The following is a 25,590-nucleotide window of genomic DNA, read 5'->3' as shown; positions in this document are numbered from 1 at the left end:
TCTCTTTCTCCTCTCTGTCTCTATCTCCTTATCCCTCGGTCATCTGTGCAAGTCGTTGACAGGCTCAAGTATCATCGTCTGTGTCTGAAGAGCGACGAGTCACACAAGTCACGACCTTTCCAGCTCGATAGACTCGAGTTCCCGGGGACGGAGCCGTGCAGGTGACAAACCTCTCCCGCACACATTCCCTTGATCGCCAGTCTATCTCTTGAAGCTTAACCCACACTCGACCACACACAATATACCCAACATCCTTCGAATAGTCGAGGGAGAGGAAACACCAGTTGCGAGGGTAGAGTCACTGGGGCAAGAAACAGAATGTCACAAGCAGGACCAAGCAAAGCAAGTCATCATCTCTCTTCCGGAGCTTTATCAGGTTTCACATCGGCTGTATGTCTCCAACCTCTCGATTTACTAAAGACGAGGTTACAACAGAATTACGAAGATGGAAGAAGGTAAGTCTTTTTGATTCTGTGACCATCCTCCATACACCCTTCTACTTCACTCTCGGGTGGGATATCATTTCGACCTTGCATAAACCTTTCACCCTTTCTCCTGATTGGTTCCCGTGGCGGTATGTGAAGAATAGGACGGGACTGATCAGATAGACGTAAGATTGTCGATACTGTGAAAGTGGTCTTGAAAGACGATGGAATCTTTGGTTTGTGGAGAGGTACAACACCGACTTTGATACGGTATGTATGTCTTCTCTTCTTCTCATCTCTGCTTTCTGCTTTTCCCCCACTCTCTCCCCTTTCTTGACTCAGTTCCTCTTCCATCTTGGGTGAATGGGCGGATCAAAACTCTCACTATTTCACTTAAACCCATGGCTTTTCCCAGTGATAGCAAAATAGCGATTCGCATCTCGCTCCAAGAAAATCATTCTTGTCATGACTTTCTTCTTTCAAGCGGATCGTGGATATCTCCGTTGGTGGTGAAGAAGTCCGCTCAGGAACATTTAGGAAAGAGTCATCGTTAACACCTAGAAACGTCCCAGGCGTCGCGATATACTTCTACACTTTATCTTCCATCCGAACACATCTCTCTTCCCTTCCTTATTTCTCCATCACCAACTCAGATCGTTCCGGATTTAACCCTTCCCCAACCAATTCTGCTAGATCAGCTTTGGTAAGATTATCGAGTCAGGGGAACTTGATAGCGGGGGCTATAGCCAGGACGGGGGTGGGGTTCGTTCTGAATCCTGTCACGATTATCAAGGCACGGTATGAGGTGAGTATCCTCGCACGTTCTCATCTCTCGTTTTCTGTCCTTACCTGTCCCCTCCATGAATATCCCTGCTGCCACTCTTGCTCGGTTCTTTCACCTGCTCGATTTGAGTCGAGAAGTCTTAAAAGTCAATACTGACATCAGTCTACCAAATATGGGGAATACAATTCCGTACTGGGAGCCGCTAGATCTCTCTGGGGGACAAGCGGAGTGAGGGGGTTGTTCCAAGGTGTCACGGCTACCGCAGCTAGGGATGCTCCTTATGCTGGACTTTACCTTGTGTTTTATGAGAAAGGAAAAGACATCACAGGTTTGTCCATTTCCATTCGTCACCAACTCAACCTCCGTCATACTCCCTTCAGACGACACCTAGCTGACACACAGGCCGACTTATCAGGCCAGAATGGAACGTCCCCAACGCTGCTCTTCATTCTGCGTCTGGGGCTTTGGCTGCGGTAGCCGCAACGGTGATGACTTCCCCTGCTGATTGTGTGAAGACAAGGATGCAAGTTGATCCTGTGGGTCATGGAACGTTGAGAGGAGCGATCAGGAGGATATACAGTGTATGTCGGTCTTTCTCTCTGACTCTCTTCTCCCTCTCTCCATCCCTCACATAGACACAAGATTATATAACCCAGTTGTGACTTGACTAGGGTGTCTTTGTTTTCCATCGATGCAGATAAAATATCTCGGTTCTTCACCGTGAGCCTCGACGGGCGGCATGGTAAAGTAGCGAGAGAGAGGGCCGTCTGACAACGCAGGACCGCGGGCTATTAGGTTTCTTCTCAGGATCATCACTCCGTATCTCGAGAAAAGCAGCTTCGAGCGCTATCGCATGGACGGTCTACGAAGCTGTTTTGATATTCTTGAGAGATCACCCAGCTGGTTTTACCTGATCACATCATATGGACTTTTGGATAGAGAATACATATATCATTCATGCATCAATGCTTGCTGTCCTGCTCTTGGTCCGGTCGGTTCGAGATGTTAATGTCATTAGTAATTCATTAGTGATTCATTAGTAACCCATTAGTAATTCATCAGTAATTCATTAGTAAAGAAGTAAGTAAACTTCATCAGCAATAAGCTTAATTGCTGCCACGTGGTCTTCCCCATACTTACTCGGACTTCCGTCCATTCCGTCCACCTCTCCGACTTTTGTTCAACTTTGTACTTTTTCTCCATTCTTCTCATCACCATCCCTCTTTCCCTCTCACCTATCCTCGTGTCATTGTTGGCAAAGCTCCTTGTCACAAACACCTCCCTGACTCGGCGCTTTCACGTCTGTTGAAGACCAGCTCAAACATGGGGCCACCTTCTTTCCTTCGACCTCTCTTACGGACCAGAGCTCACTTACCTCGTCAGTCCAACCTTCTTCAAGTATGTATATCTCTAATAAACAGGATCAATGCAGCTCAGAAATGCTAGTACACCTATGCGGATGCCAGCTATGAGTCCTACTATGACAGAAGGGGGTATAGCCGGATGGAAACTCAATGAAGGGGATAAGTTCTCAGCGGGGGATGTGTTGTTGGAGATTGTGAGTTTCGCCAATTCTCATTTTATCGTCTCATTCCCTCTTCTTCTTCTCTACGTCAATTCAGTCACTGCTTCTTCATCACTGGATATAGTCAGTCACATAAAACGGAGGGCCCAGGAAGGTTCAGAATGAAAGATGGAAAGGTTGGAGAAGTCCGGTCGTATCGAGAGCGATGGTATGGGAAATGTAGAGAGAAGTTCCATCGAAGTAGTACATGGCGAGAAGAAAATAACGAAGAGAGTATATCAAAGCTGACATGCAGGAAACGGACAAAGCCACTATCGACGTCGAAGCTCAAGATGATGGGATTCTCGGAAAAATCCTCGTTAAATCCGGAACGTCGAAAATACCTGTGGGACAAGTCATAGCTGTTCTTGCTGAAGAAGGGGACGATTTGGCGAGTATAGAGATTCCAACAGATCTCGCGCCTGAAGATCCGGAGAAATCCGGTGGGCTGCCGACTGCTGAACCTCCTAAAGAGAAGAGAACGGAGACGAAGGGATCTGAGCAGAAAGAGGTTAAAAAGGAGGATGTTAGCGAGAAGGTGGAAAAGGTGGAAATCAAGAAGGTGAAATCTTCGAGACCGTTGTTCCCAGGCGTAGCGAGATTGTGAGTTTACCCTTTTGTCCTGATATCAGTCAGCCAGCGACTGAGAGATTATGATCTTTGTAAAAGACAGATAAGAAGATACCGTATGATTCAGGCTATTGAGGAGAATTGACTGACATCAGATTGGAAGAGACTTCTCTCACGACCGCTCAGATCGACAAGATCCAAGGGACGGGAAGAGGTGGGATGATCACCAAAGGTGATGTCTTGGTGGCGTTGGGCAAGATCAACAATCCCTACGGATCAGCTGAAAAGCTCATTACGGACGTCATGGGACCAAGCGGGAAACGTGCTAGTGAGGTGAGTAGATTTGCTCATCTCATATGTACCTCTGACCCATTTCACTACTTCTCTCACGTTCAACTTTCATATTGCGTCGGACTTATTTCCCTTGCGAGTCTCTGGGGACAATTGCGAGAAGGATTGCCACCTGAATCGTGCTGCTGCTGATTATCCAGGCTTCTTCACTTACATCTCCTGCGCCAGTGAAAGAAGTACCCCGGGACGCTGCAGGTATTCGACGTCTGATTGTGGCCGGTATGGCTAAGGCGTCTCAGCTTCGTCCTTCCTTGGTAGACCAGGGTGAGTTTTCCTCTTCCTTCTCCATGTCAGTCTCTCCCTTCACCAATGGAGCATTACATGTTCATCGCTCAAATCAATCACACAACTCATATCTTACCCGTCTCACCTTGGGCGTGACAATCAGTCAAATAGGGCTTGACAGAAGATGGCTCAGGTTGCAAGTACGGAAATTTGTCAGCTAGATCTGCCTAACAATCCAAGCATGTGTCAGTAGGAGAGATCAAAGGTTAAAAGATAAGAGGAGGAAGCGCGAGATTTCATATCGAGTGAGAAATTGACACATTCAGTCACCTCCTTGTCCCCCTCCTCCGATGCCGCCTTTGACGCTATATTATCTCCATATACATCTTTACTCCCTCCTGCCCAACCCGACGTCCCCTTCCCATCCAATTCGGATTTAGTCAGTATGGAAAGCAGGAGGTCTGCGGTAATAGACGAATATGCGGGATTGTTCTAGAATTTGGGAACGGGGGTGAACGTGACTTTCACTTCAAGGGCTCCAACTCTCTTTGGAGGGCGTGTGAGCTCTACAATGCATGAAGATACAGTCCGTCAGCATCTCTGTCATTCATTAAATCCTCACTATTCTCTTCTTCCTATGGTCCACTGACAGAAATGCCCTGTTCAGATCACTCTACAGTATCCCTGCTAGACGCACTGTGAGTATCTTGGTGCAATGTGAGGCGCTTTGGCTCCATGAGTGGTACTGTTCTGTCAAACAGACTATTACAAAGAGAAGACATTGCTGTTCTCCTCAGCGATTCAGCAACATTGGGGGTCGTGCAGTAGTCCTTGGCTAAAGTGCTGGTACCAGACACGTGAAGGTGTATGCAGGCCCTGATGATGCTTCTCATCAGAACCTCCTGTCCCTTCTTTCCTTGCTTATTTATGCAACCAGACAGATCCTCTTTTAGAGTTGCCAGTTTCCAGATCTCACTGATATCTCCCAGTGGGGGAATATTCACATCTCTAGACGTAGTGATCTCTTGTCTCTTGGAAGAGTCAGAGTTACTGACCAACCAGTATTTATTATCATTGTCTCGGATTATTCTGCAGGTGAAATCACGACATAATTTTTCATACTTACGTTGGGCCTCTTCTGGCCAATCACTTGGTGACATAGGGGCTTTAGAAGATCCTTTGGATTTGGTCTTACTCCCTGAAGATCCATTGTCTTGGGAGGAGCCGGACCCAATCTTACCCTTCCTAGGTGCTCCTGGCAAAACGGATTGGGTCCTGCGCGGCCCTTGGTGTCGTGGAGTTCTTTCCGGACCTATGAAGGGATGGGAGCCTGATGCCGTAAGTGGTTGAACCGATGTTGTAGGGTCATGAGGCAACTTGACCAAAGGTTCTGGCTGAAAGGCCGCCTTTGAGGTGTAGCTGTCCCGGGACATTTGCTGGGGACCCTCATTGATACTTGTACTGCAAGGGGCAATCTCTTGACCTACTTGATCCCCCAATGATGTGTCGTGGAACGGAGTGAAAGAGTTAAAACTTGGTTGGCTCTGATTTAACATTCCAAATTCCGTGACACCTCCAATTACCCCATCTACAACATGGTGCCCATCATTAGAATGAGGGACTCCCGTATTGGTTGAGGTAGGCTCACAGTCCTGAATCCAGTCTTCGATTCGGAAGGTGTTTGGAGAGCTATTGTTCAAGCCACTTCCTGGGCTATGTGATGAGTCAAAGTTTAATGGGGTTGATGGAGAGGCCCACTCAGGTTGGTCAAGAGATGGTGGTAAATTGGAAAGTGTGCTCAGAGAGACTGCCGCGCGCATAGTATGAGATTCATCCCCTCCTGGCCGTGCTCGTCCACGCTGTTGGTCAGTGTAATAGGATTGTTGGAAAATGTCACCAGGATCTCCTTGCCAGCTCATATTGAACAAATTGAGAGGAGATATGTGAAAGATTTCCAACTTGTGGTTCAAAGTGAAAGAGAATCAACCTTAATATAGATGAGAGGGGAGAAAGCTGAGTTTTCCTGGGTTTCAATTGAAACAAAGGAGATCGCTCCGGTCTCAAAGTGGTAATTACCATCGAAAGTGTCTTGATCCGGTCACGATTCAAGCGAAAGATGGGTTGGTCATGGTCCGTGCGATTCTACTGTAGAGTACAGTACATACTGTATACCACCGTTGATTCGCTTGTTTCTTATCTAGCATATGTTCTCCATGCACTGATCCTTTGAATAGCAATCCTCTGTAGAAAAAAAGAGGAGAGATGTAGCAGTTGTCGGATGAAGCTGCCTGTTGTTAGCCGATAGAATCGGGCCAGGACGGCCGAACCGCCGTTAGATTATTACCCCTTCCGTAGAATATTTCCCCAGTTCAACTTATCCTCTGAACTCTATTCAATCCTCTCTGGTTTACTGCGTGTGAGTGGAATGTGATAAGTATAGAGACATGTAGAATTGATGCATGCTCTTTTTCCCCTCTGTATTATCACCTAATAATAAGTTAACACCTGTGTCCATACAGAGACTTTCTGCGGCAACTCGTCAGGATCACGGGTACCTAAGACGGTTTCCTCAGTATCGTTCATACTCAGACTTGTACTCCACCTCACCCGTTCCCGTTCCCCTCCCGGTCTCACCTATCCCGGTAGGGACTTCCCCGTTCTCCTTTTACTGGGGACAGGTCTTATTACAAACTGTGGGTGGAATTATTTCCCCTTCCACAAACTATCCTATGAACATGACTTGATAGCCTCTGGTTTGCTGCAAATGTGTGGAATATGATAAGCACAGAGACATGTAGGATTTCTGCATGCTCTTCTCCCCCCTGTATCATCATCTAATTATAAGTAAACAGAGAATGGACATGATGTTCACTTGGAGGGCTACAAATGTCTGCAGAGGGCACTTGAGCTCTACAATGCATGTACAGAGGTTGACATCTCACTCATCATTGCATATCATCACTCATGTCATCCTTTTGCTTTGCTGACACAAACACCTTGTCTCAGTCCCTTCAAGACTACTTGCCTGTCTTGCCAAATCAGGCAGCTGTATTTCTGCTAGCCTGGGTGGGTACCTTGGGTGCTGACCTGAACTGTTGCCTTGGTCTGATGAAATCTACAGCATCAAAAGCACTCTGACACAGGATAGCCATTGCTATAGTCTGTAGCTTTGCAGGCATACCAGGGGTATTGTAGTATGCCGACAGTGCCTTTGTGTTTCCAAGGGTGTTAAGATGTGCATAGGCCCTCATGGAACTCCTTACCATGGTTAGTAACGTAGCCTCTCCCCCATGAGCTCAATGATGTTTTAGAGTTTTTAGTCACCACTGATATGAGCAGAAGTTCATCCACATTGTTCACCGGGTTGGATAAAATCGAGCCTTCGATCGACCCCAAGTTCCTGGGCCTGGGTGGGGTCAGAAGTACTGACCATCATGTACCTCCCATCATTGTCCAGGACTATTCTACAGGTAAAATCAGAATCGGAGCACAACTTCTGAAATGTGTCTTGAACATGTTTTGGCCATAGGAAACGAGGGTCTGAGAGGTAGGTGTCAGGAGTGATGTGTAACGGTACTGGAAACACGATGACTAGGTCGCAGGTTGGGTCGAACTCGATGGAAGTCTCGTGGAAATCTATGTGTCTCTGGTGCTATGTGATGGATCGTGTCTCCTCTGCAATCGATGTAGCCAAAGAATGATATTGAAGAATCAGCAAAGTTGGTACTTTGCTGATTGTACTATATACTGTCTACAGGTGTCCGTGTCCTCCTCTCAGTCCTACTGCAAGCGTCTATGTACATACTCGGACAGGTGAAAAACCGCTTTTGAGCAAACCCAGTGGGGAAATCTCGAAAAGGGAAAACCCGTCCCTACCTACTGCAGCACTGCCTCCAACTCTCGCCGTTCTCTTTCCTAATCCGTCGAACTCGATGGAGTTCTCTCGATTCGTTGTTACTCCGTAACAAGTTTCCCCCCCTGTCTCAAGGATCCTTGCCGAGGATCCTGAAACCTGTAACCAAGTGATTCACATGGATTGTTCTGAGACACCTTTGGTGCGCCCTGACGTCACACCCACGCTAGTGTGACGGTTGCCATGAAACGCGTCACCCGCACGGACCTCCAATGTGATCGAGAAATTACTGACCAAGTCTCTTTCCCACCTCTCTCTCTTCTTTCCTCCTCATTCCCTCTTTTTCTCTTGTTTGTCGTTCTTTTTACTTATCTATCATTATCCATCCATATCTTACTTATCTCTTAGAGCATCCTTCCAACTCTGACCTGCCTGTGAGCATGTCTAAGCGTACTGTAAGCAATTCCTTTCGAATTCGATGTATATCCTCCCATTTCTCACTGGCTGACGAGATTAGTTGTCTCCTTCTACCCCCTCCCGTCGAACTCGAGCATCTACTACGGCAATCCTACCTGACGTGGACCCCGAGCTTCTCATGCGTCAAACGAAAAGAATGAGGATTACTTCCCAAGCGCCCGTTCTCTCTCAACCTCCATTGGTTGATGCGTCTCGAAGAGCTCTCGACACCATTAAGGATCGATATCAATCCAGTCCTTCTCGCGATCAACAATCGTCCCTTCTCGATGACGAGGTCATCGAGCAATATATCGACTTCGAAGGGGGTGCTGGACCATCTGCTACTGGTGAGAACCCATCTCCCGCCAAGTCCGTCGAATCCGAACACGGCACCATCGTTGAGAATCAAAATTCTCCTGGTAATAAGTCCCCTGTGCCACCTTCTGATTATTCAGAGGGACTTGTCGAGGTTCCCCATGAACTCGAAATCATTTTTCACACCCCTCGTAAGGTTCCGGTCAATGATGAACTGGTTAAGGTTCTGGACGCTCGAAAAGACTCGGAAATTGGTGAGATTCCTATAGAATTCTGTGCGTTTCTGACCCGTCAGCTACTCTCTGGGCCAAAATGACCTTGTTAACGCTTATAATTAGATGATAATACAGAGGGGAAAAAGAGCATGCATCAATTCTACATGTCTCTATACTTATCACATTCCACTCACACGCATAAAACCAGAGACGATCGAATAAAGTTCAGAGGATAAGTTGAACGGAGAAATATTCGACGGAAGGGGTAATTCTAACGGCGGTTCGGCCGTCCCGGCCCGATTCTATCGGCTAACAGACCTTCTCCTCTGTTCGTACGGCTCTGAAAGACGAAGCCCTTGATCGTTTTCGCGAGACTGGCGCCATCAATCCTACTGTTAAGTGGTTTACGAATGCTGTGAGTCGTTTCTCTTCCGAATTCCACCGATTTCTAACTGTTAGCTCGATCGTTTGGCCCAAGGTTGGCGACTTCGCAACAAGAATGGTGCTGTTGTCCGTCTCAAGGGTGAGCTTTGCTCCGATTTCCAGCGTCGCCTTGATGGTGGGGAAGATTTTCGTGTGGGTTGTATTGGTCCTCGTGAGTCTTCCTACTCTACTTGTTCGATATTGATGCAATTCAGTTGGTGGTGTTTGTGGAGAGTGTTCTGCGAAGGGAACTTCAAAGTGTTTGGTGAAAACCAACACTCCCGAGTCCAAATTTTGCGAGGTATCTATCTTCTTCCTTCGAACTTGATCGATGTTGATGTAAAGGGTATTACTGTTGGAGCCCAGACCGTCACTTCCAAGGTTACCTTCGTCCTGGAGCACAAACTCTGTGCTGTTTCGGCCCGATATCGATCCCTCTCTTCCCAGGATCAATCCTCTTCTCTTACCCAACTCTCCGCTTACATTCATCTTTTCTCCTCCCTCCTCCTTCCTCTTCCCCCAGTACATCTGGGTCTCTACAAATCTCTCCATCTCATTCCTTCCGATTATACTCCTCCCTCTCCCTCCGAAACCTTGGATCATCTCACCTCCTCTGGTGATCCTACTGGATTGAATTCCTCCCAGCCAGTTGCCGGTCCCTCCTCTTCTCCCCATACTCCTCTCCCCCGCAATGTCATTCGTATTCCCGCTTCGGCCCGTCGTCCTCGAGCCAATTCTACCGCTTCCAACTTCTAGTGTGTTTATGTTTCCCTATTTGTAGCTATATTTCCTGTGTATGCATTCATTTCCGACCCAGTTTTGTTGATCTTGATCGAATTCTCACTTTCTTCTGGGGTCCCTTTTCCTCTTTTCCAGAAATTCACCAAAAACGGCCAACTCCTCTACATTTTCTCGTGGTTCCCAGTCATAGGCCGCATTCCCTGTGTATCCTCACCATTTTACCTTGAATTCTTCCTTTCCTTGTTGAATTCTGCTGTCCACAATCGCTTCCACATGGAATTCCTCCTGGCCGTTTATTACTACAGGTGGTGGAGGTTGTACCTGTCGACCTGGTATCATGTCCCTAGGATATGGTTCCAACAGCGTGACATTGAAGACATTGTGCACTTTCATTGATGGAGGTAGATCCAATTCGAAAGCATTTTTCCCAACCTTCCTCATGATCTTAAAAGGGCCAATGTATTTTGCTTCTAATTTTCGACTGGGTTGTTCCGTCGTAAGATACTTTGTACTCAGTAGTACCTGCTCTCCCTTTCTGAATTCTTCTGGAATGCTTTTATGCCTCCTGTTGTAATATTCCCCACTAATCTCATTAGCCATCCTGACCTGTTCTTGAACAGCCGCATGTAATTCTCCCATATCTCTCCATTTCTTCTCCAACTTGTTTGACTTTGATCGAATATCGTGCGAATGGATGTCGTAGTGTGGCACATAGCCGTAACAGGCTTCAAATGGACACAAACCATGACTACTATGTGGAGAGCAGTTATAAGCAAACTCAGCAATCGGTAGAAGCTGATCCCAATTGTCCATGTTGTAGTTCACATACATCCCGAGTAGGATTTCCATCTGTTAATTTACTCGTTCAGTCTGTCCGTCTGTTTGAGGATGATATGCAGTTGAATATAGGTTTTTTATTCCCAGGAATTGACATATTTCCTTCCAAATCTCAGCTGTAAACTGAGTTCCCCTGTCTGATACGATTGTTTGAGGTACTCCATGCTTTGAAAAGATCTCCTTGATGTATATGTCAGCCACCTTGTTTGCTGTTAGTCTGGTTGTACATGGAATAAATTGAGCCATCTTGGTTAGTTGATCGACTATTACTAGAATTGCGTCAAACTCCGTCAATTTCGGTAAAGGTCCTACCATGTCCATGGAGATATCTGTCCACGGAAGTGTGGGTACTGGCAAAGAGACTAGATGTCCGTATGGCTGATGTCGATGAGTCTTATGTCGATTACAGATCTCACATCCTTTTACGTACTTCGCGATATAATTGTCCAAATGTGGCCAGTAATAATCCTCTTTGACTAAGGTGATAGTTTTATCTCTTCCTGGGTGTCCTACTAATATCGAATCGTGTCTTGCTTTCATTACTTCTAATCTTGCTTGTCCCTCTGGTATGACTACTCTGTTTTTGTACAAGAGTAATCCGCTTTGTGTCCATGATAGTATTGGTGTCTCGTTGCTAATCTGTGTCTTCTGTGTGTCCTGTGTGCTCTGTGTGTCCTGTGTGCTCTGTGTGTCGTGTGTGCTATGTGTCTGTGTCATTTGTAGTCCTAGTCGTCGTATGTTTGCTATGTCTTCTGAGTCTTTCAGTCCGTTTTTGATGAGTCCAAATAATGAGTCTTCCCGGATTGCTCCTCTTACTATGTGTCTGGCTTCTGAGTCTATCGAATTCAATCCACTTTGCTTGTATGTTGGTAGCAATTGTAGCCAGTTACCTTTGTTTAGGTCTGGGTCCTTACTACTCCCTCTTCCCGGGTGATAATCCCCTCTTCTAGTTAGAGCATCTGCTCCCCCATTTTTACTACCTGGTCGATAAGTGATCTCTATGTTGAAGTCTCCTAATATTTCCAGCCACCTCATTTGTCTTCGATTCAGTTGTCGTTTACTTTGGAAGTATTCCAGGTTCTTGTGATCTGTGATGACTTTTATGACATCACTACTGTTGGCCAAGTATGGTCTCCATGCTACCAAGCAGTCCACAATGGCTAGCAGTTCCTTCTCTCCCACTGTGTAGTTTAATTCGCAGGGTGTCATTGCTCGAGACCAATAGGTAACCGGGTGAAGCTCGGTGGTCCCCTTTATTGATGGGTGAGGGAATCTTTGAGACGCTATTGCGCCTATTGCACAGTCGGACCCATCGGTTTCAATCCAAGTTGGTCGGGTTCTATCAAAATGTCGAAGTACTGGCGCTGTGGTAAATGTTTTCTTTAGATTGTCAAAAGCCTTTTGGCATTCTTGTGTCCAGTTCCAAGCTTGATCTTTCCTGGTCAATCGTGTGAGAGGTCCCACAATATGCGAAAACCCCTTGATAAACCTTCGATAAAAGTTCGCAAAGCCCAAGAACACTTGAGTATCCCGGACTGTCATGGGTTCTCCCCATTCTAGAATAGCTTTCACCTTTTCTTGATCCATTTCGATCCGCTCGTGTCCTATTACATACCCCAGGAACTTTACTTCGTTTGAACTCCACTCACATTTCCTCGGACTGACAACTAAATCATTTTCAAGTAGTCGATCTAACACCTTTTGGACAACTATTTGATGGTTCTCAATCGTGACGGAGTATACTGTAATGTCGTCGATGTAAACTACTTACCCTTCGTCAAGTAGATCGTGAAACATGTCTTGCAAAAAGTTCTGAAAGGTGGCTGGTGCATTACACAACCCATCCCTTAGTACCGTGCTCTCGAAACTGCCATATCTTGTCCGTAAGGCAGCTTTATGTTCATCTCCTTCCTTTATCCTGACTAACTGGTAGGCTCCTTTCAAATCGAATTTGGTGAAGATCCTTCCTAATTGAAGCTGATCGAGTAGTGTCGAGATGAGTGGCATTGGGTATGAATCCTTGATGGTTACCTTGTTAAGCGCCCGATAATCCGTTACCACTCAATAGGGAATCACCCCTTTTTTGGGAACCAGGAATACAGGAGATCCATAAGGTGATTTGCTTCTTCGTAAATGGCCGCTGGCCAAACCGTTATTGATCCATTGCTTTAGGAATGCTTCCCCATGTTCGTCTAGTTGATATATTGGGCCCGGCTTCAGTTCTGCCCCTGGTGTTAACTCGATTTCGTGATCACATTCTCTTCTTGGTGGTAATCTTCTTGCTCTCTCCACTTTGAATAGTTCTAGATACTGGTGCCATTGTGTCGGTATGACTTGTCGTAGTTCCTCCTCGCTCATTTCATCTTCTCCTTTTTCCAATGCTGTTCCTCTTACCAATCCTTCCTCCAATCTTGGATACTTCCAACCATTATCCTGTCCGATTCCATCGAACTCGATCAATCCCTTTCCACAATCGATCCTTGCCCTGAACTGTTTTAAGAAGTCCGATCCCACCAGTACCTCAGGGCCTTCGTATGCCATTACATCCAATCGAGTCGCAATCTTGAGTCCTTCTCCTAGGTCCAATTCGGCTTCTACATACTCGGTTACTAACGTCGCGGTTGTTCCATCGAGGAACCTAATCTTCCGTGGTTCCTGATACTGTCTCTTTGCGAATAGATGGTATAATGGACAGGCCGGCTGTACATACCTTCCGGTAGCCCCGGTATCAATTAACATTCCAAATTGTAGGGTATCTTCTTTTGCCTGTATTTTTATGTATATTATAGCCGAGTCATTACTAAGATCTATTGGTAGTTGAATTTTGTGCGATTCTGTTAGATCCTGGCCGCAAGTGGTTGCATCACTTAGGCCAGGTAGTCGTTTCCCTCTTCTTCAAAGGTCACCGCCATTCCTCGAACTAATGGCCCTTTGGATCCAGTTGGAATTGAGTTCGATCCACTAGGAATTGGTGACCCATGCGGGTTTGGGGATCCTCTAATGTTGTTCCTCGCGTTTCCTCCATTTGGACAGTTATTGGCATAATGTTCTGGGCTCCTACACTTGAGACAGCGTCAGTTCTCCCTTCTCCAAGTCATTTCATTCTCACTGAGGCGTCCTCCGTCCTCTGTCCAAGTGACCGGAGGGTCATTTGGTAGACCAAAATTCATCATCCCTGGTTTTCCACCTGGTGGTGGTCCTCTACCACCCGAATGCGGGTTTTGTTGCACAGGGTGATGCGTTCTGGTCGATGCCTTCTATACAATCAGTTCGACAGATTACTATCCAATCGTGTCGAGTTCAATTGTAAGGGGATCCATGTCGTTTCATTTTTACGCCTAGCCGCCCATCGGTTTGCTGCAATCATTGTTTCAGCCATCCGTGGATTCTCCTCGGTTCCTATTATGTGTTGCTTGAAGTAGATCCAATCCGATTTGGTTCGAGGGTCGGTGTTATTCACCACTACCACTTTCAGTAGTTCTTCTTTCAGGCCCTGTATGGCTGATGCGATTTTCATCGCATCAGGTACCTTTCCGGGATGAGTTGACCATAATTCGAAGTTTGCAAAGTATTCTGCTGCGGTGTCGGTCTGTCGTAGCTCTTGTAGTTTCCGCATAGCGGTGCCCGCCATGTTGCTGTCCCCAAATTGCGTCCTTAAGTGTTGAATGAATTTATCGTATGTCTCTAGCCATTCCGTCGAACTCCATATACTTGGGTTGGTTATGGCCGGAGTTAAGAGCATTTGAGGAGTACCCCGTAGATAACCGTACATGAACAGGATCTTTCTGTGATCGGTGGCGTACTCTGCCCCTTTGAATCCGAAGTTCATGTGGCATGCTGCAAGGAAATTGTCCAATTCCCCTCGTTCTCCACTGAAAGTAGGTGGGTCCGCACACCTGGTTCTTCCTATTCGTTCGTTGTTGGTAAGTTTTGGCTCCACACACGGCTTTTTCTCTTCGATTTCGATCGAACTTGCCCCTTTTGAGGTGATTAGCTGTTGGTTCTGTCGGTCAGCCTTGATCGTAGCCAGTTCTTCCCTTAATGCATTTTGTTCCTTTTGTTGCATCGTCATAATGGCTAATAATTGTGACAACTGCTGCGATAATTCATTCAGCGGATCTGGGGTAGTGGTGGTAGAAGTGAGATCATGTGAAATAGTACTTCTCGAAGAACTTGTTGGCATTTCTACCTCTGGGACCAGCCCTTGTTCCAACTCCTCTTTTTCCGGTATCATTTTCCGCGCTTTCCCTCTGGTAAGCATGCAATACTCTCCACTTCGACCCAAGGCGCGTATGTAACGGTACTGGAAACACGATGACTAGGTCGCAGGTTGGGTCGAACTCGATGGAGGTCTCGTGGAAATCTATGTGTCTCTGGTGCTATGTGATGGATCGTGTCTCCTCTGCAATCGATGTAGCCAAAGAATGATATTGAAGAATCAGCAAAGTTGGTACTTTGCTGATTGTACTATATACTGTCTACAGGTGTCCGTGTCCTCCCCTCAGTCCTACTGCAAGCGTCTATGTACATACTCGGACAGGTGAAAAACCGCTTTTGAGCAAACCCAGTGGGGAAATCTCGAAAAGGGAAAACCCGTCCCTACCTACTGCAGCACTGCCTCCAACTCTCGCCGTTCTCTTTCCTAATCCGTCAAACTCAATGGAGTTCTCTCGATTCGTTGTTACTCCGTAACACGTCTCCTGCGTGATGAATTACTTTTTCCATCGACTAGGCACAAGCCCTCACTACCTTTCAATGCGATGAATCTCCTATCAGCCTTTAGTGAGCACAAGTCTTCAAACTCAGTTAGCAGACGGAGCAGTGTTTCTGACTCTGTAACCCTGACACTGCAAAGTTCTGCCTTAACCCATGCCCCTAGGGTTCCTTCTGGGAAACTTTTGAGATTGTCAAGGATTTCAGCCGGTAGCATGGTTGGAGCAGGAAGCATGATGAGCAGACCTCCCGGACAGAAGGTTGTCAATTGAGATGTTGGTGTCTGCACATGAGTCCGATCAGTTACACATTGAAGGGAGGGTACTGGTTGAGTATGGTCTTGGTTGAAACTACTTGAGGAACCAGGTCTTGTTGAAGTCCTTTCATAAGGACTTGTCCATGTTCTCACCTTGGTTTCATAACGTTTAAGTCGACCACTGCTCTTGGTTTTTTTTGAGAGTTTTGACCCAGATAACTCTTCAGCCAATACAATGACTGATATGGTTTGATTTGTGATGGGTTGAGCTGAGTAAGGGTAGGTTGGATGAGTTGTCAGAAAAGGCGCCCTCATCAAGGGTGCTTGTGGGGATTGATGAGACACATTGTATATTGTGTGTGACAGCTGTGTATCTGGTAGTGGTTGACTAGGGGTTGAGAGTTGTTTTTCCTCCGGATTGCGATGTTCTTCTTTTATCCAATCAGACCATTTAAATCCCTGTTCGATTGAATTTGTATCCATTTTAGCACGAGACCACCGGATTGTGATGAAACCGAGAGAGGTCGGAAGGAGAACAAATGATTTAAGTGTGAAGGTACAAGTTGAAAGAATGTCAGGAAATCTCTGGTGAAAATGTATCTGGAATGGACAGCAAGAATCATCGAACGGAAATTGAAATTCGAGCTAAATTCGAGCTTCTAACGTGAAAGGAGGCGTGAGGGTCTCCCGCTTCAACCCAGATCTGTGGCCAGCCTTTCCCACAGAGGGATGCGTGATCCTGCAGGAGATACGTTGGCTCGAGGATCGAGTCAATGTTCAATCAACATGTGTGGATCTGTAAGAGTTTTCGCACAAGTACGGTGAGGAGTCTTCCCCCGCCACCAGATCGGAGGTTCAACGAGCCTTCGATTGGCAACCGACATGAAGACGGGGGAGAAATCCTTTTGCCATGTAACCTAAAAGTCATTGTGGTCTATATTTCAATCATGAGTAGAGTATCCATTCCTGTGTTTAGTACCTTCTTGTCTCTCGAGACCCTTATGAGAACACAGCGTCAAAAACTTCGGGTCAATAACTAGTTCTAGTGATGAAAATTCTCGGCGAGTAAATTCAATCATTTGAATAACTCACATGATCGTACGTCATGTATACCAATCTATTTCTTCACTGTAAATATACTCAATAGAGCAAAACAACCATATAACAATCCAACAGGATAGGCAACCAATAATCTTTGTCTGTCCATTCTCAAAACCGCCACGAAGATCCCACTGGCACTATGAGTACACCATACGATACTCCCCACACTGAGAAGATAACCGAGTGGATGATCTATCCCTACTCCCATACCAATACCACCTACGCCTACCATGGGTAAGAGACAGTAACCGAGAACGGATGCGGTACGATAAGCGTCGATAGGGATGTCGGACATGACGTTCAGGAGAAGATAAATGGCTGTTGTACCGAGAAGGGCGACTCCGTATATGTAAGAGAATTGTGGTTTTCCGGACTGCGATTAGATCCCAACCATATCAGATGATCGTTTGAGAGGTCCAAACTAGGAATCAAGGACACTAACGGCTCTTGATTGGATCGTTTCCGTTTTGTGAGAGAACAAATGAGATAATGAAGTGTAAAAATTCAGGTAGAGAGAGGATGATACTTACAAGTAGTAAGAAGAAAGCGAATGCGAGACAAAAAACTAATGGACCAGCTAGATCCGCGTCGTCCATTATATGTTGATCTACTTTGCTCAATGGGTTAAGTACCGTGAGACTTTTCTGAAGGATGTGAGAGGGGTTGATTTCGAGTTCTAAGATTAGCTCTTCGACCATTAAACGTTCGGTCGGCAATTAACTTCAATAATCCTCTCCTACTTCCTTGTCAGATTGCTGTTTGAAACCTTCGAGAAGGGGAGATAACCTCATAGGGTGACCAGAAGAGATAGGGAGTATTTAACATCGCGGTGAAGATGTCACAGAGGAGAAGACAGGATTCATGGCGCCGGAAACGAAAAAAAGACAACTCAGTAGAAAACTCACCTTCCATCAAACTAGGTTCTCCCTCAAAACCACCCGTCCCAAATGCCTCCCACCATCTCCCTTCACCCGTCATGACCCCCAACCTATTTCCACTCATACTTCCACTAGCGTACGAAGACGAAGCCATATTTCCTTCCAAGGAAGACCGGGAGGGGGGATAATAAGGCGATGAGGAGGTACCGAAGAATGCGAGGGGTTGTTGAGGGTAGGAAGAGTAAGAGTTTGGTTGCATGTTGAGATTTTTGTTTGTTGTTCTATTATTCTCCACTTGTTGCCCACTTGAGAGCCAAGGAAAGTTGTAGTATCTATCAGAGTTTATCACTCGGAATACCGCCGTGGGGTGTAGAGTGGTTCCAGGTGAGGTCGGAAGGGTAGGCTTGGTCGAGCTCTGATGTGGGTGCGGAGAGGGTGTGAGAATCTGAGAACGCTCTTTTGGTCGTGCCAGCTCAACCCGGATGTTATCTTGAATGCGATGGTAGCAAGTAGTAGTACTCTACTGTAAGGTATATATCCACCTACAAGGGGAGTGAGTGAATTGGGTTACTCGGCGTGGAAGATCGCGTGGAGGTCATTCATTCCTATAAAGTGCCACATTCTCTCCTATTCAGCGGCACCTCGGCGTTTTCTCATTTGTTTGCCCTTCCGTGCTCCTCCTAACCCCCTCGGCCAATCGTCACCCAGGCTTTACCCACCTCCTTGTATCCTTCTACCCGACGTCATTTTGACAATGTTAACCTCCCGTCTTGTCAGGGGTCTCCGTTCCCCAGTACTTCGAAGACCTGTGAGTCAATCCTTGCTTGGGACTTTTGCAGATCATACCACCCACGGGTATCGTGGTACCCTTCTCCCGATAGACCTCTGCCGTCTAGCCTTTTTTATAAAGCTACTTCTTGACATCCTTCTGGGACCAAAGAATGACACGAAAGAAATCCTCATAATTAATGTTCTGTGGATAGACAATGCAATTATGGACCAAGAAGATGGGAAGCTAATCCTCAGCTCACCCGATCCCTCGCAACTCCAGTCTCCCTTCCCAAATATGCAAACCCCATCACCGAGGACTCTGTCCTCTCAAACGGTCTTTTAGTCTCTACCGAAACCATCCCCGGTATGTCAACCTCGACCGTAGGACTTTGGATCGATGCTGGTTCTCGAGCAGACGACTCTGCAGCATCAGGCACAGCTCATTTTCTCGAACATTTAGCTTTCAAAGGTACTGGCGGACGTTCTCAAACTGCATTAGAGTTGGAAGTGGAAAATTTAGGAGCTCATTTGAACGCTTATACGAGTAGAGAACAAACTGTTTATTATGCCAAAGCGTTTGATAAGGACGTTCCTCAAGCTGTTGACATTTTGGCGGATATATTGCAGAATTCAAAATTGGATGGGAGTGCTATTGAGAGGGAAAGAGATGTGATTTTGAGGGAACAGGAAGAGGTTGATAAACAATTGGAAGAGGTTGTTTTTGATCATTTGCACGCCGTGGCTTTCCAAGGTGAGTCGACGTCTCTCACGTAAGGTTTCATCAAATCTGCGTTACCTCGAGATACGCATTCTTCTCTTGAAATGAGAAACAGGATCCATTTGAAATCGCAGGAGGTCGGGCACCGAACTGATATTCCGTGCGAGAGAGAGAGACCAAGCGTGTTCGCGCTGACTTCCAGGACAACCTCTTGGTCAAACAATCCTCGGCCCAAAAGCTCACATCCAATCCATTGCCAAAAAGGACTTGACCTCGTACATCCAGAAAAACTACACCGCAGACCGTATGGTCCTCGTTGGTGCTGGTTCCATCGAACATGATCAACTTGTCAAGTTGGCGGAAAAACATTTCGCCTCACTTCCCGTCTCATCCAACCCTATCCCTCTTGGTGGTCAAGCGCATCCCCCAACCCAATTCGTCGGGTCCGACGTCCGAATCAGGGATGACACCATGAGTACATTGAACATCGCCATCGCCGTTGAAGGTGTAGGATGGAGGAGTCCTGATTATTGGCCCATGTTGGTGATGCAGAGCATCTTTGGAAACTGGGATAGAAGTTTGGGCGCTAGTCCATTGTTGAGCTCAAAATTGAGTCATATTATGAGTAGCAACAATCTGGCAAATTCTTACATGTCTTTCTCTACGAGTTATTCTGATACTGGTTTGTGGGGTGTTTATATCGTTACGGAAAAGTGAGTCCTGAACGTTTCTCGATCTCCCCGGTCGACGCATGCTCCTGCAATCTCCCTGTTCACCCCCGTCTGACATGGGGTGGGACCAACTTATCCGCGTCCACCATAATGTCCTTACTGTTTTGACTTTGCATCGCACGACACACTGACCTCAGTCACATGAACGTCGATGATTGTCTTCACTTTACTCTCAAAGAATGGAGTCGAATGTCCGTATCTCCTCTATCATCAGAAGTCGAGCGCGCGAAATCGCAATTGAAAGCATCGTTGTTACTTGGTTTGGACGGAACGACGGCGATTGCGGAAGATGTGAGTTTTCCCATGTCTCTATCCGATCCTGCTTTGACTGTCTATTCGGCCGATCGCCGCTCAAAAATTGGTCCCTGGCGACTTCTTGTGTGCGACCAGATGTTGATATGTCAGATCGGCCGACAAATGATCACCACGGGCAAGCGCTACACTCCAAAGGAGATTGGACGTTATATTGATGCCGTTACTCCCGATGATATCCGCCGTGTCGCTCAGAAGTATCTATGGGACAAAGATGTGAGTCCTTTTTTCGATTCATCTTGAGAAGAAAGCTGAATGAAATAGATTGCCATCGCAGCTGTCGGACGTGTGGAGGGTGTGCTCGATTACAACCGTACGTTGCTGATTTCTCTCCACTATCGGTCTCTTCCTATGATCGCACGATGCTGATGAATAGGGATACGCAATGACATGTCACTCATGACCGTCTGAGCTTATGTAGAGGGCGATACTACATGACAGATGCATGGAATATGAGCCTTGTTCTGGTACTCTGTGCATCCTGGGGTTGTTTCTACTCATCAGTGACACGTGACTCGTCTTGGCGCTCGGCACGGATCGGCATTGGGAAAGCGAAAAGTGACAAACGCAGTCGACGTCATCCTCGTCTCTTCTTCCTTCTTCCGGCCTTGTAGCTTTGTTGCTTGTATACTTTGTGCCAACACGCTCAGATTACCTGCCAGGCGGCACAGTTCTTCGGCCGCAACATTATCCTGTCACAAGCCGCGGATCTCCGAAAAGATCTTTCATTGACTCAGCAGGTAAACCGACGTATCTCTCCTCTCCGCTTGACCGAGTCGATCACACCATCGTGCAGATACATTGGTAGAGATCCGGACGATCTTGTTTATATTCGTCGCATTTAGTCTGTTTCTCCCTCATTGGATACCAACTCACGCGAGCTTGTCATTTGTCGTTCAGATCGACTTCGATCTAGGAGGTTGGCATCATTCTGAACACAAACATTGAAATTGAGGAATTTCAATCACCCGATTACCCGCGTAAACTCTATCTTCATACGCCGTCTCATCTGTCGTATCCTGTCAAGTATACAGTCTTCATCTTGTTATCTTCTTCATCCTCCACGATCTACGACTCCCGGCTTTGCTTGCACGCCTCGATCAAGAAGCAGTGGCCAGGTTGTACCGACCCTCTCTTGTCGCCGAAAACGTCACCGCCAGTGAAGAAGAAATGTCCAAGTGGAATCCCCTCAACCTCGGTCGACCATTGAGTCGTGATACCTCTTCTCCTTCTTCTACTTCAAACAAAATTCAAGATCCTACGAATCTAAATGCTCAACCCACAGATCCTAGTGTAGATCCGACAAACATCACCGCTCCTTTGACACAAGTCAGAACAGCTCCAACCACCGTACCTATCAATCCCTCAGTTCACGAACAAACCTCACAACCTCGTCAATCTCCCGAAAATTCCGATTCATCCAGTGTGACACTCCATAGTCAACCTGGCGGAATACCTATAATAGCTGGTGGTTTACATGGTCAATCTCTTCCAGGTGCAAAAGCACGTCTAGGTATGGATAAAGATCCTCAAGCAGGTACCATCGGAGGTTCCACAGGAGGTGTATTGGTGGAAATGGCTTCGAAAGAATTACATTTATCTCCAAATACTCATCAAGATGGAAACATCGAAACACACGGAACACATCATGATGGTTCGGAAGGTGAGGAAAGAATGGGTCATTTGAAACATATGCCAACTTGGAATATAGGTTCTCATGGTGATCCAGGTTCAAGGATCGAACGTACCGCAACTGGAACTATTGTTTCTCATAGGGATCCAAGTGGAGGTCAAGAAACTGTTCAAGGTTTCGGTATGGTACCTCTTTCAAGACATGAAAGTCAACCTCCTGTCGTCAGTTATTGGGGTGGAGTTGCACCTGCTGGTATTGATGCCGAAGAAGGTTTGACGGCTGTTAGAAGTAGGGAAGAAGAAGAAGAAAGAGAATTAGAAAGGGAAATTAAAGGACCTGATCCTTGGGCTGTGAAGTTTGAACCGGGTGAAAAGATTAATCCTAAGGTAGATTTCACCTCCCCCCCCCCCCCATCCTTCTTCGTTATCCTCTATCGCTCCGAAAGTCCAAACATCCAGCAGTCCATACCTTCCTATCTCCTTTTCCTCACCGATCCATCCACTTACCGCACACACTGCGCCTCGAAATATTTATCTCGCTGACCACGACTACATGGTCAATATTCTAGAAACCTTTAGCATTCGCTGATAATCAGAATTGGGGAGTAGCCTATCGTTGGTGGTTAACCTCTCTAGCCGGTTTATTCGTACTCAACTCTACCTTCGCATCTTCTTCCCCTTCCGGAATTATAACAGATCTCGAAGAATATTTTCACATCTCTCAAGAAGTTGCAGTCCTTACCATCTCACTCTTCGTTGCTGGTTATTGTTGCGGTCCTCTCGTATGGGGACCCGCTTCTGAGATATATGGTCGTAGACCTATTTTCATACTCAGTTTCATCGTTTATACCGGATTTCAAGTCGGTTGCGCTCTAGCCAAGAACCCAGCTAGTATCTTGATTTTCAGATTTTTAGGAGGGACGTTTGCTTCTGCTCCTTTGACGAATTCTGGGGGTTTGTTGGCGGATATTTGGGATGTAGATAGGAGAGGTTCAGCTATGGTTTGGTTTGCTTTGGCACCATTCGCAGGACCTTCTATAGGTCCTATAGTCGCGGGATTCATTGAGGTTTCAGGGACGGTGAGTTGACAGTCATCCCTTCTGATCGAAAAATCCGTGTGAACTTTCAGAGAAACGCCACTTCTAGCCCTATTTATCTCACCTCAGCTATTATGTTCGACCCGTGACATGTTTTTATTCTTCCCTTTCAACTTGCCCATCTCTCCTCCTCTTCCTCTTTACGTCGCTTGCCTGGATGACTGGACCGGACCGTGATCATTTGTAGTAGTTGGAGGAATAGGAGCTGATAGTCAGAATTGGCGTTGGGTATTCTGGATTCTTACCATGTTCGCAGGGTTTTGTCTTGTCGTCATTATTTTCTGTGTGCCAGAGACTTACGGTCCAACCATCCTGGTGAAGAAGGCCAAACGATTGAGGAAAGAAACTGGTGAAGAAAGATACTATGCGCCTCGTAAGTTTTCTGATAGATCCATCATCCTTTTCCTCCAACGCAACTTGATCCACATCTTTTCAGGGTATCAAACTCGTCGCTGCATTGGTTTTGTGAGAAGACGGACTAGCTGATGAGTAGTTGAACGGGCTAGTCATAGAGTCAAAGACCGACTCAATGATATCCTATTGAAACCATTCGTCATGTTAGGTGAGTCATCGTTTCTCATCAATGACAATCACCCATCTCCGGAAATCACGGATTTGATCAAAGAAGGAGAATACTGGTTTGGGTAAGTAGGTGAGGAGCTGATCACTTTAGCTCTCGAACCGATGCTTTTGGCAGTGGTCATGTACATGTCGTTCGTCTATGGTGTCGTGTGAGTTTTTCTATACGACAAATGTGACCTGACTGACTTGATAAGGTATCTGTTGTTTGAGGCATATCCATTTGTATTCATCATCAACCATGGCTTCAATTCCGGGGAGAATGTAAGTGCCCTTGTCAAGTCTCCCTCGTCTTCCCCAGTATGCTTCACTCGAATTTTGTCTTTTCATCATCTCTTAACAGCGACTTCATAGCTCTCCTGCCCACACCAACTTCTCACTGCACCGCCCAGATGATCACTACGATGCATTGGTATTCATCGACATTCTTAGGTTAAAGAATTGGCCAGATGACTAACGTATAGGGTCTTGCCTTTTTGGGCTTTTTCGGCGGCGGTTTATCATGTGTGATATTGTACGTTTTTTCACTTCTCCTACTTTTCCCCCTTACCATGTCCTTCGACCCCTCACTACGTTCACTCACCAGGTCTCATTAAACGTCTACTACAATCGAATTAGTCGGATTCAAAAGCTTACACGTAGCTTTTTGACAGTCATCGAACCTCGATACCAACGTCACGCAGCTAATCATGCACCTTCACCTCCCAAACCTGAAAAACGATTGGAAATCTGTGTTTTGTCAGGATGGAGTATGGTCGTAGCTATGTTTTGGTTTGGATGGACTAGTTATCCTTCTATTCATTGGATAAGTCCCGTTTTGGCAGGTGCACTTTTGGGTTTTGCAGTGTTAGGGATGTTTGTCAGTATGTGAGTGAAACTTTTCACTGGCTTCTATTTGGAACATTGTCCAGGATGAGTTTAAAGACAGTATACTAATGATTAGACTCAACTATATTATCGACGTTTATCTTTGGGCGGCAGCATCGGCTTTGGCGGGAGCTACAGTTACTAGATCGTTATTCGGTGCTGCATTGTGAGTTCACTTCCTCCTTTTCCTGACATTCTACCATTTCCTTATACCACAATCTCCAATCTTCTCAACATTTTCGACGATTTCCTCAATGATTGATGGCTGCATGGCTCGAAATGGGTGACTGGCGTTAGGTTCTGTTGTAATCGGCCTGTGACTGACTTACTAGCCCTCTGTTCGCAGTGCAGATGTATCAAAAACTCGGTACTCAATGGGCTTCTTCTCTCCTCGGTTTTCTTGCTTTGCTCATGGCGTGAGTCGTAGTCCCTCTCTTTTGTCCTCACACTACTCCGTGTTGTCCTTTTCATCTCGCCCCTCAATCTATGGCTTTTATTTCATTTCACAATGATACTCAATCATGTCAGGTTCATGGTCGGAGTGAAGTCCCATGTTTGTCAAATCGATTCGTCTTCCAATTCACACAGATTGATAGAATGACGCTCATTGCTAGACCCATCCCTATGGTCTTGATGAGATATGGGCCAGCTTTGCGTAAGCGTTCGAGGTATTCTCCTAACAAGGGGCATTGAAAGTAGAGCCAGACATCTAGAAAGATGAAGTTGGACATTGGGATGTTAGCGGATAATATCACCGAAAGCGATGTAGCGGTCAATCAAAAGATCTTGCATGTCATATTCTATTTAATCTAATTGATTACTGTATTCGTCTTTCCAGAACCCAATGGGCTGGCAAGCGAGGCCAGTCGGAATAGATTCGGTACGCCAGTAAAGCAACAGACTTCTCTTCGAAACAGGCTTCGATGTCCATATGCCGACGACTGACGTTGACGGACCAAAACAGATTCCCACCCACTTTGATCCTGAGCCGTTCAGCGCAATTTATTTACAATGGCGTGAGTGATGGGAAGAGCTGAAAAGTCAGCGACGAAGATGAACATGCCAAACGGTTAAACGGCAGGTGTGGATGGACAGTCCCGTCATCTCCCAAATTGAAGACGATCGGTGTATGACGATTAGGATCAGAAATGTGATTGACATGAATGGAACTGTTTT

At 46.3% G+C, this 25,590-nt stretch overlaps 7 protein-coding genes across 7 annotated transcripts; 5 read left to right on the top strand and 2 right to left on the bottom strand.

Annotated features, from left to right (window-relative positions):
* Positions 1–318: 318 nt before the first annotated feature.
* TREMEDRAFT_69380 (uncharacterized protein) lies at positions 319–2,123 on the top strand (the record flags this gene model as incomplete). The annotated part of the gene is made up of 6 exons (XM_007005885.1): positions 319–455; positions 609–695; positions 987–1,230; positions 1,372–1,537; positions 1,612–1,790; positions 1,989–2,123. 6 exons carry the CDS (start codon positions 319–321, stop codon positions 2,121–2,123), a joined length of 948 nt encoding a protein of 315 aa, XP_007005947.1.
* A 539-nt stretch (positions 2,124–2,662) lies between these two features.
* On the top strand, positions 2,663–4,415 carry TREMEDRAFT_32321 (uncharacterized protein; the record flags this gene model as incomplete). Its single annotated transcript, XM_007005587.1, has 5 exons — positions 2,663–2,767; positions 3,030–3,376; positions 3,499–3,701; positions 3,863–3,948; positions 4,230–4,415. The coding sequence occupies 5 exons, from the start codon at positions 2,663–2,665 to the stop codon at positions 4,413–4,415; spliced, it is 927 nt and encodes a 308-aa protein (XP_007005649.1).
* Positions 4,416–6,406: 1,991 nt separating this feature from the next.
* Positions 6,407–7,185, bottom strand: TREMEDRAFT_63623 (uncharacterized protein; the record flags this gene model as incomplete). Its single annotated transcript, XM_007005790.1, has 3 exons — positions 6,407–6,553; positions 6,908–6,965; positions 7,007–7,185. 3 exons carry the CDS (start codon positions 7,183–7,185, stop codon positions 6,407–6,409), a joined length of 384 nt encoding a protein of 127 aa, XP_007005852.1.
* Positions 7,186–8,212: 1,027 nt separating this feature from the next.
* On the top strand, positions 8,213–8,885 carry TREMEDRAFT_63622 (uncharacterized protein; the record flags this gene model as incomplete). The annotated part of the gene is made up of 3 exons (XM_007005789.1): positions 8,213–8,227; positions 8,290–8,818; positions 8,839–8,885. The coding sequence occupies 3 exons, from the start codon at positions 8,213–8,215 to the stop codon at positions 8,883–8,885; spliced, it is 591 nt and encodes a 196-aa protein (XP_007005851.1).
* A 7,972-nt stretch (positions 8,886–16,857) lies between these two features.
* Positions 16,858–17,780, bottom strand: TREMEDRAFT_23680 (uncharacterized protein; the record flags this gene model as incomplete). Its single annotated transcript, XM_007005556.1, has 3 exons — positions 16,858–17,202; positions 17,360–17,505; positions 17,735–17,780. Coding segments are annotated over 3 exons (537 nt in total), but the record flags the coding sequence as incomplete, so codon positions are not given.
* A 641-nt stretch (positions 17,781–18,421) lies between these two features.
* Positions 18,422–20,703, top strand: TREMEDRAFT_44791 (uncharacterized protein). Its single transcript, XM_007005657.1, has 7 exons — positions 18,422–18,515; positions 18,734–19,229; positions 19,399–19,909; positions 20,065–20,218; positions 20,333–20,455; positions 20,504–20,552; positions 20,616–20,703. The coding sequence occupies exons 1-7, from the start codon at positions 18,462–18,464 to the stop codon at positions 20,648–20,650; spliced, it is 1,422 nt and encodes a 473-aa protein (XP_007005719.1). The 5' UTR covers positions 18,422–18,461; the 3' UTR covers positions 20,651–20,703.
* Positions 20,704–21,754: 1,051 nt separating this feature from the next.
* On the top strand, positions 21,755–25,224 carry TREMEDRAFT_44788 (uncharacterized protein; the record flags this gene model as incomplete). Its single annotated transcript, XM_007005656.1, has 12 exons — positions 21,755–21,902; positions 21,969–22,258; positions 22,468–22,950; positions 23,185–23,341; positions 23,462–23,530; positions 23,642–23,699; positions 23,745–23,811; positions 24,012–24,061; positions 24,190–24,414; positions 24,491–24,580; positions 24,747–24,830; positions 25,029–25,224. 12 exons carry the CDS (start codon positions 21,755–21,757, stop codon positions 25,105–25,107), a joined length of 1,800 nt encoding a protein of 599 aa, XP_007005718.1. The 3' UTR covers positions 25,108–25,224.
* Positions 25,225–25,590: the final 366 nt, after the last annotated feature.

Source organism: Tremella mesenterica (genome assembly GCF_000271645.1).
Source record: "Tremella mesenterica DSM 1558 unplaced genomic scaffold TREMEscaffold_8, whole genome shotgun sequence".
Lineage (NCBI taxonomy): Eukaryota > Fungi > Basidiomycota > Tremellomycetes > Tremellales > Tremellaceae > Tremella > Tremella mesenterica.
The sequence above is the reverse complement of the archived record's forward strand: the minus strand, read 5'-3'. Positions and strand labels throughout refer to the sequence as shown.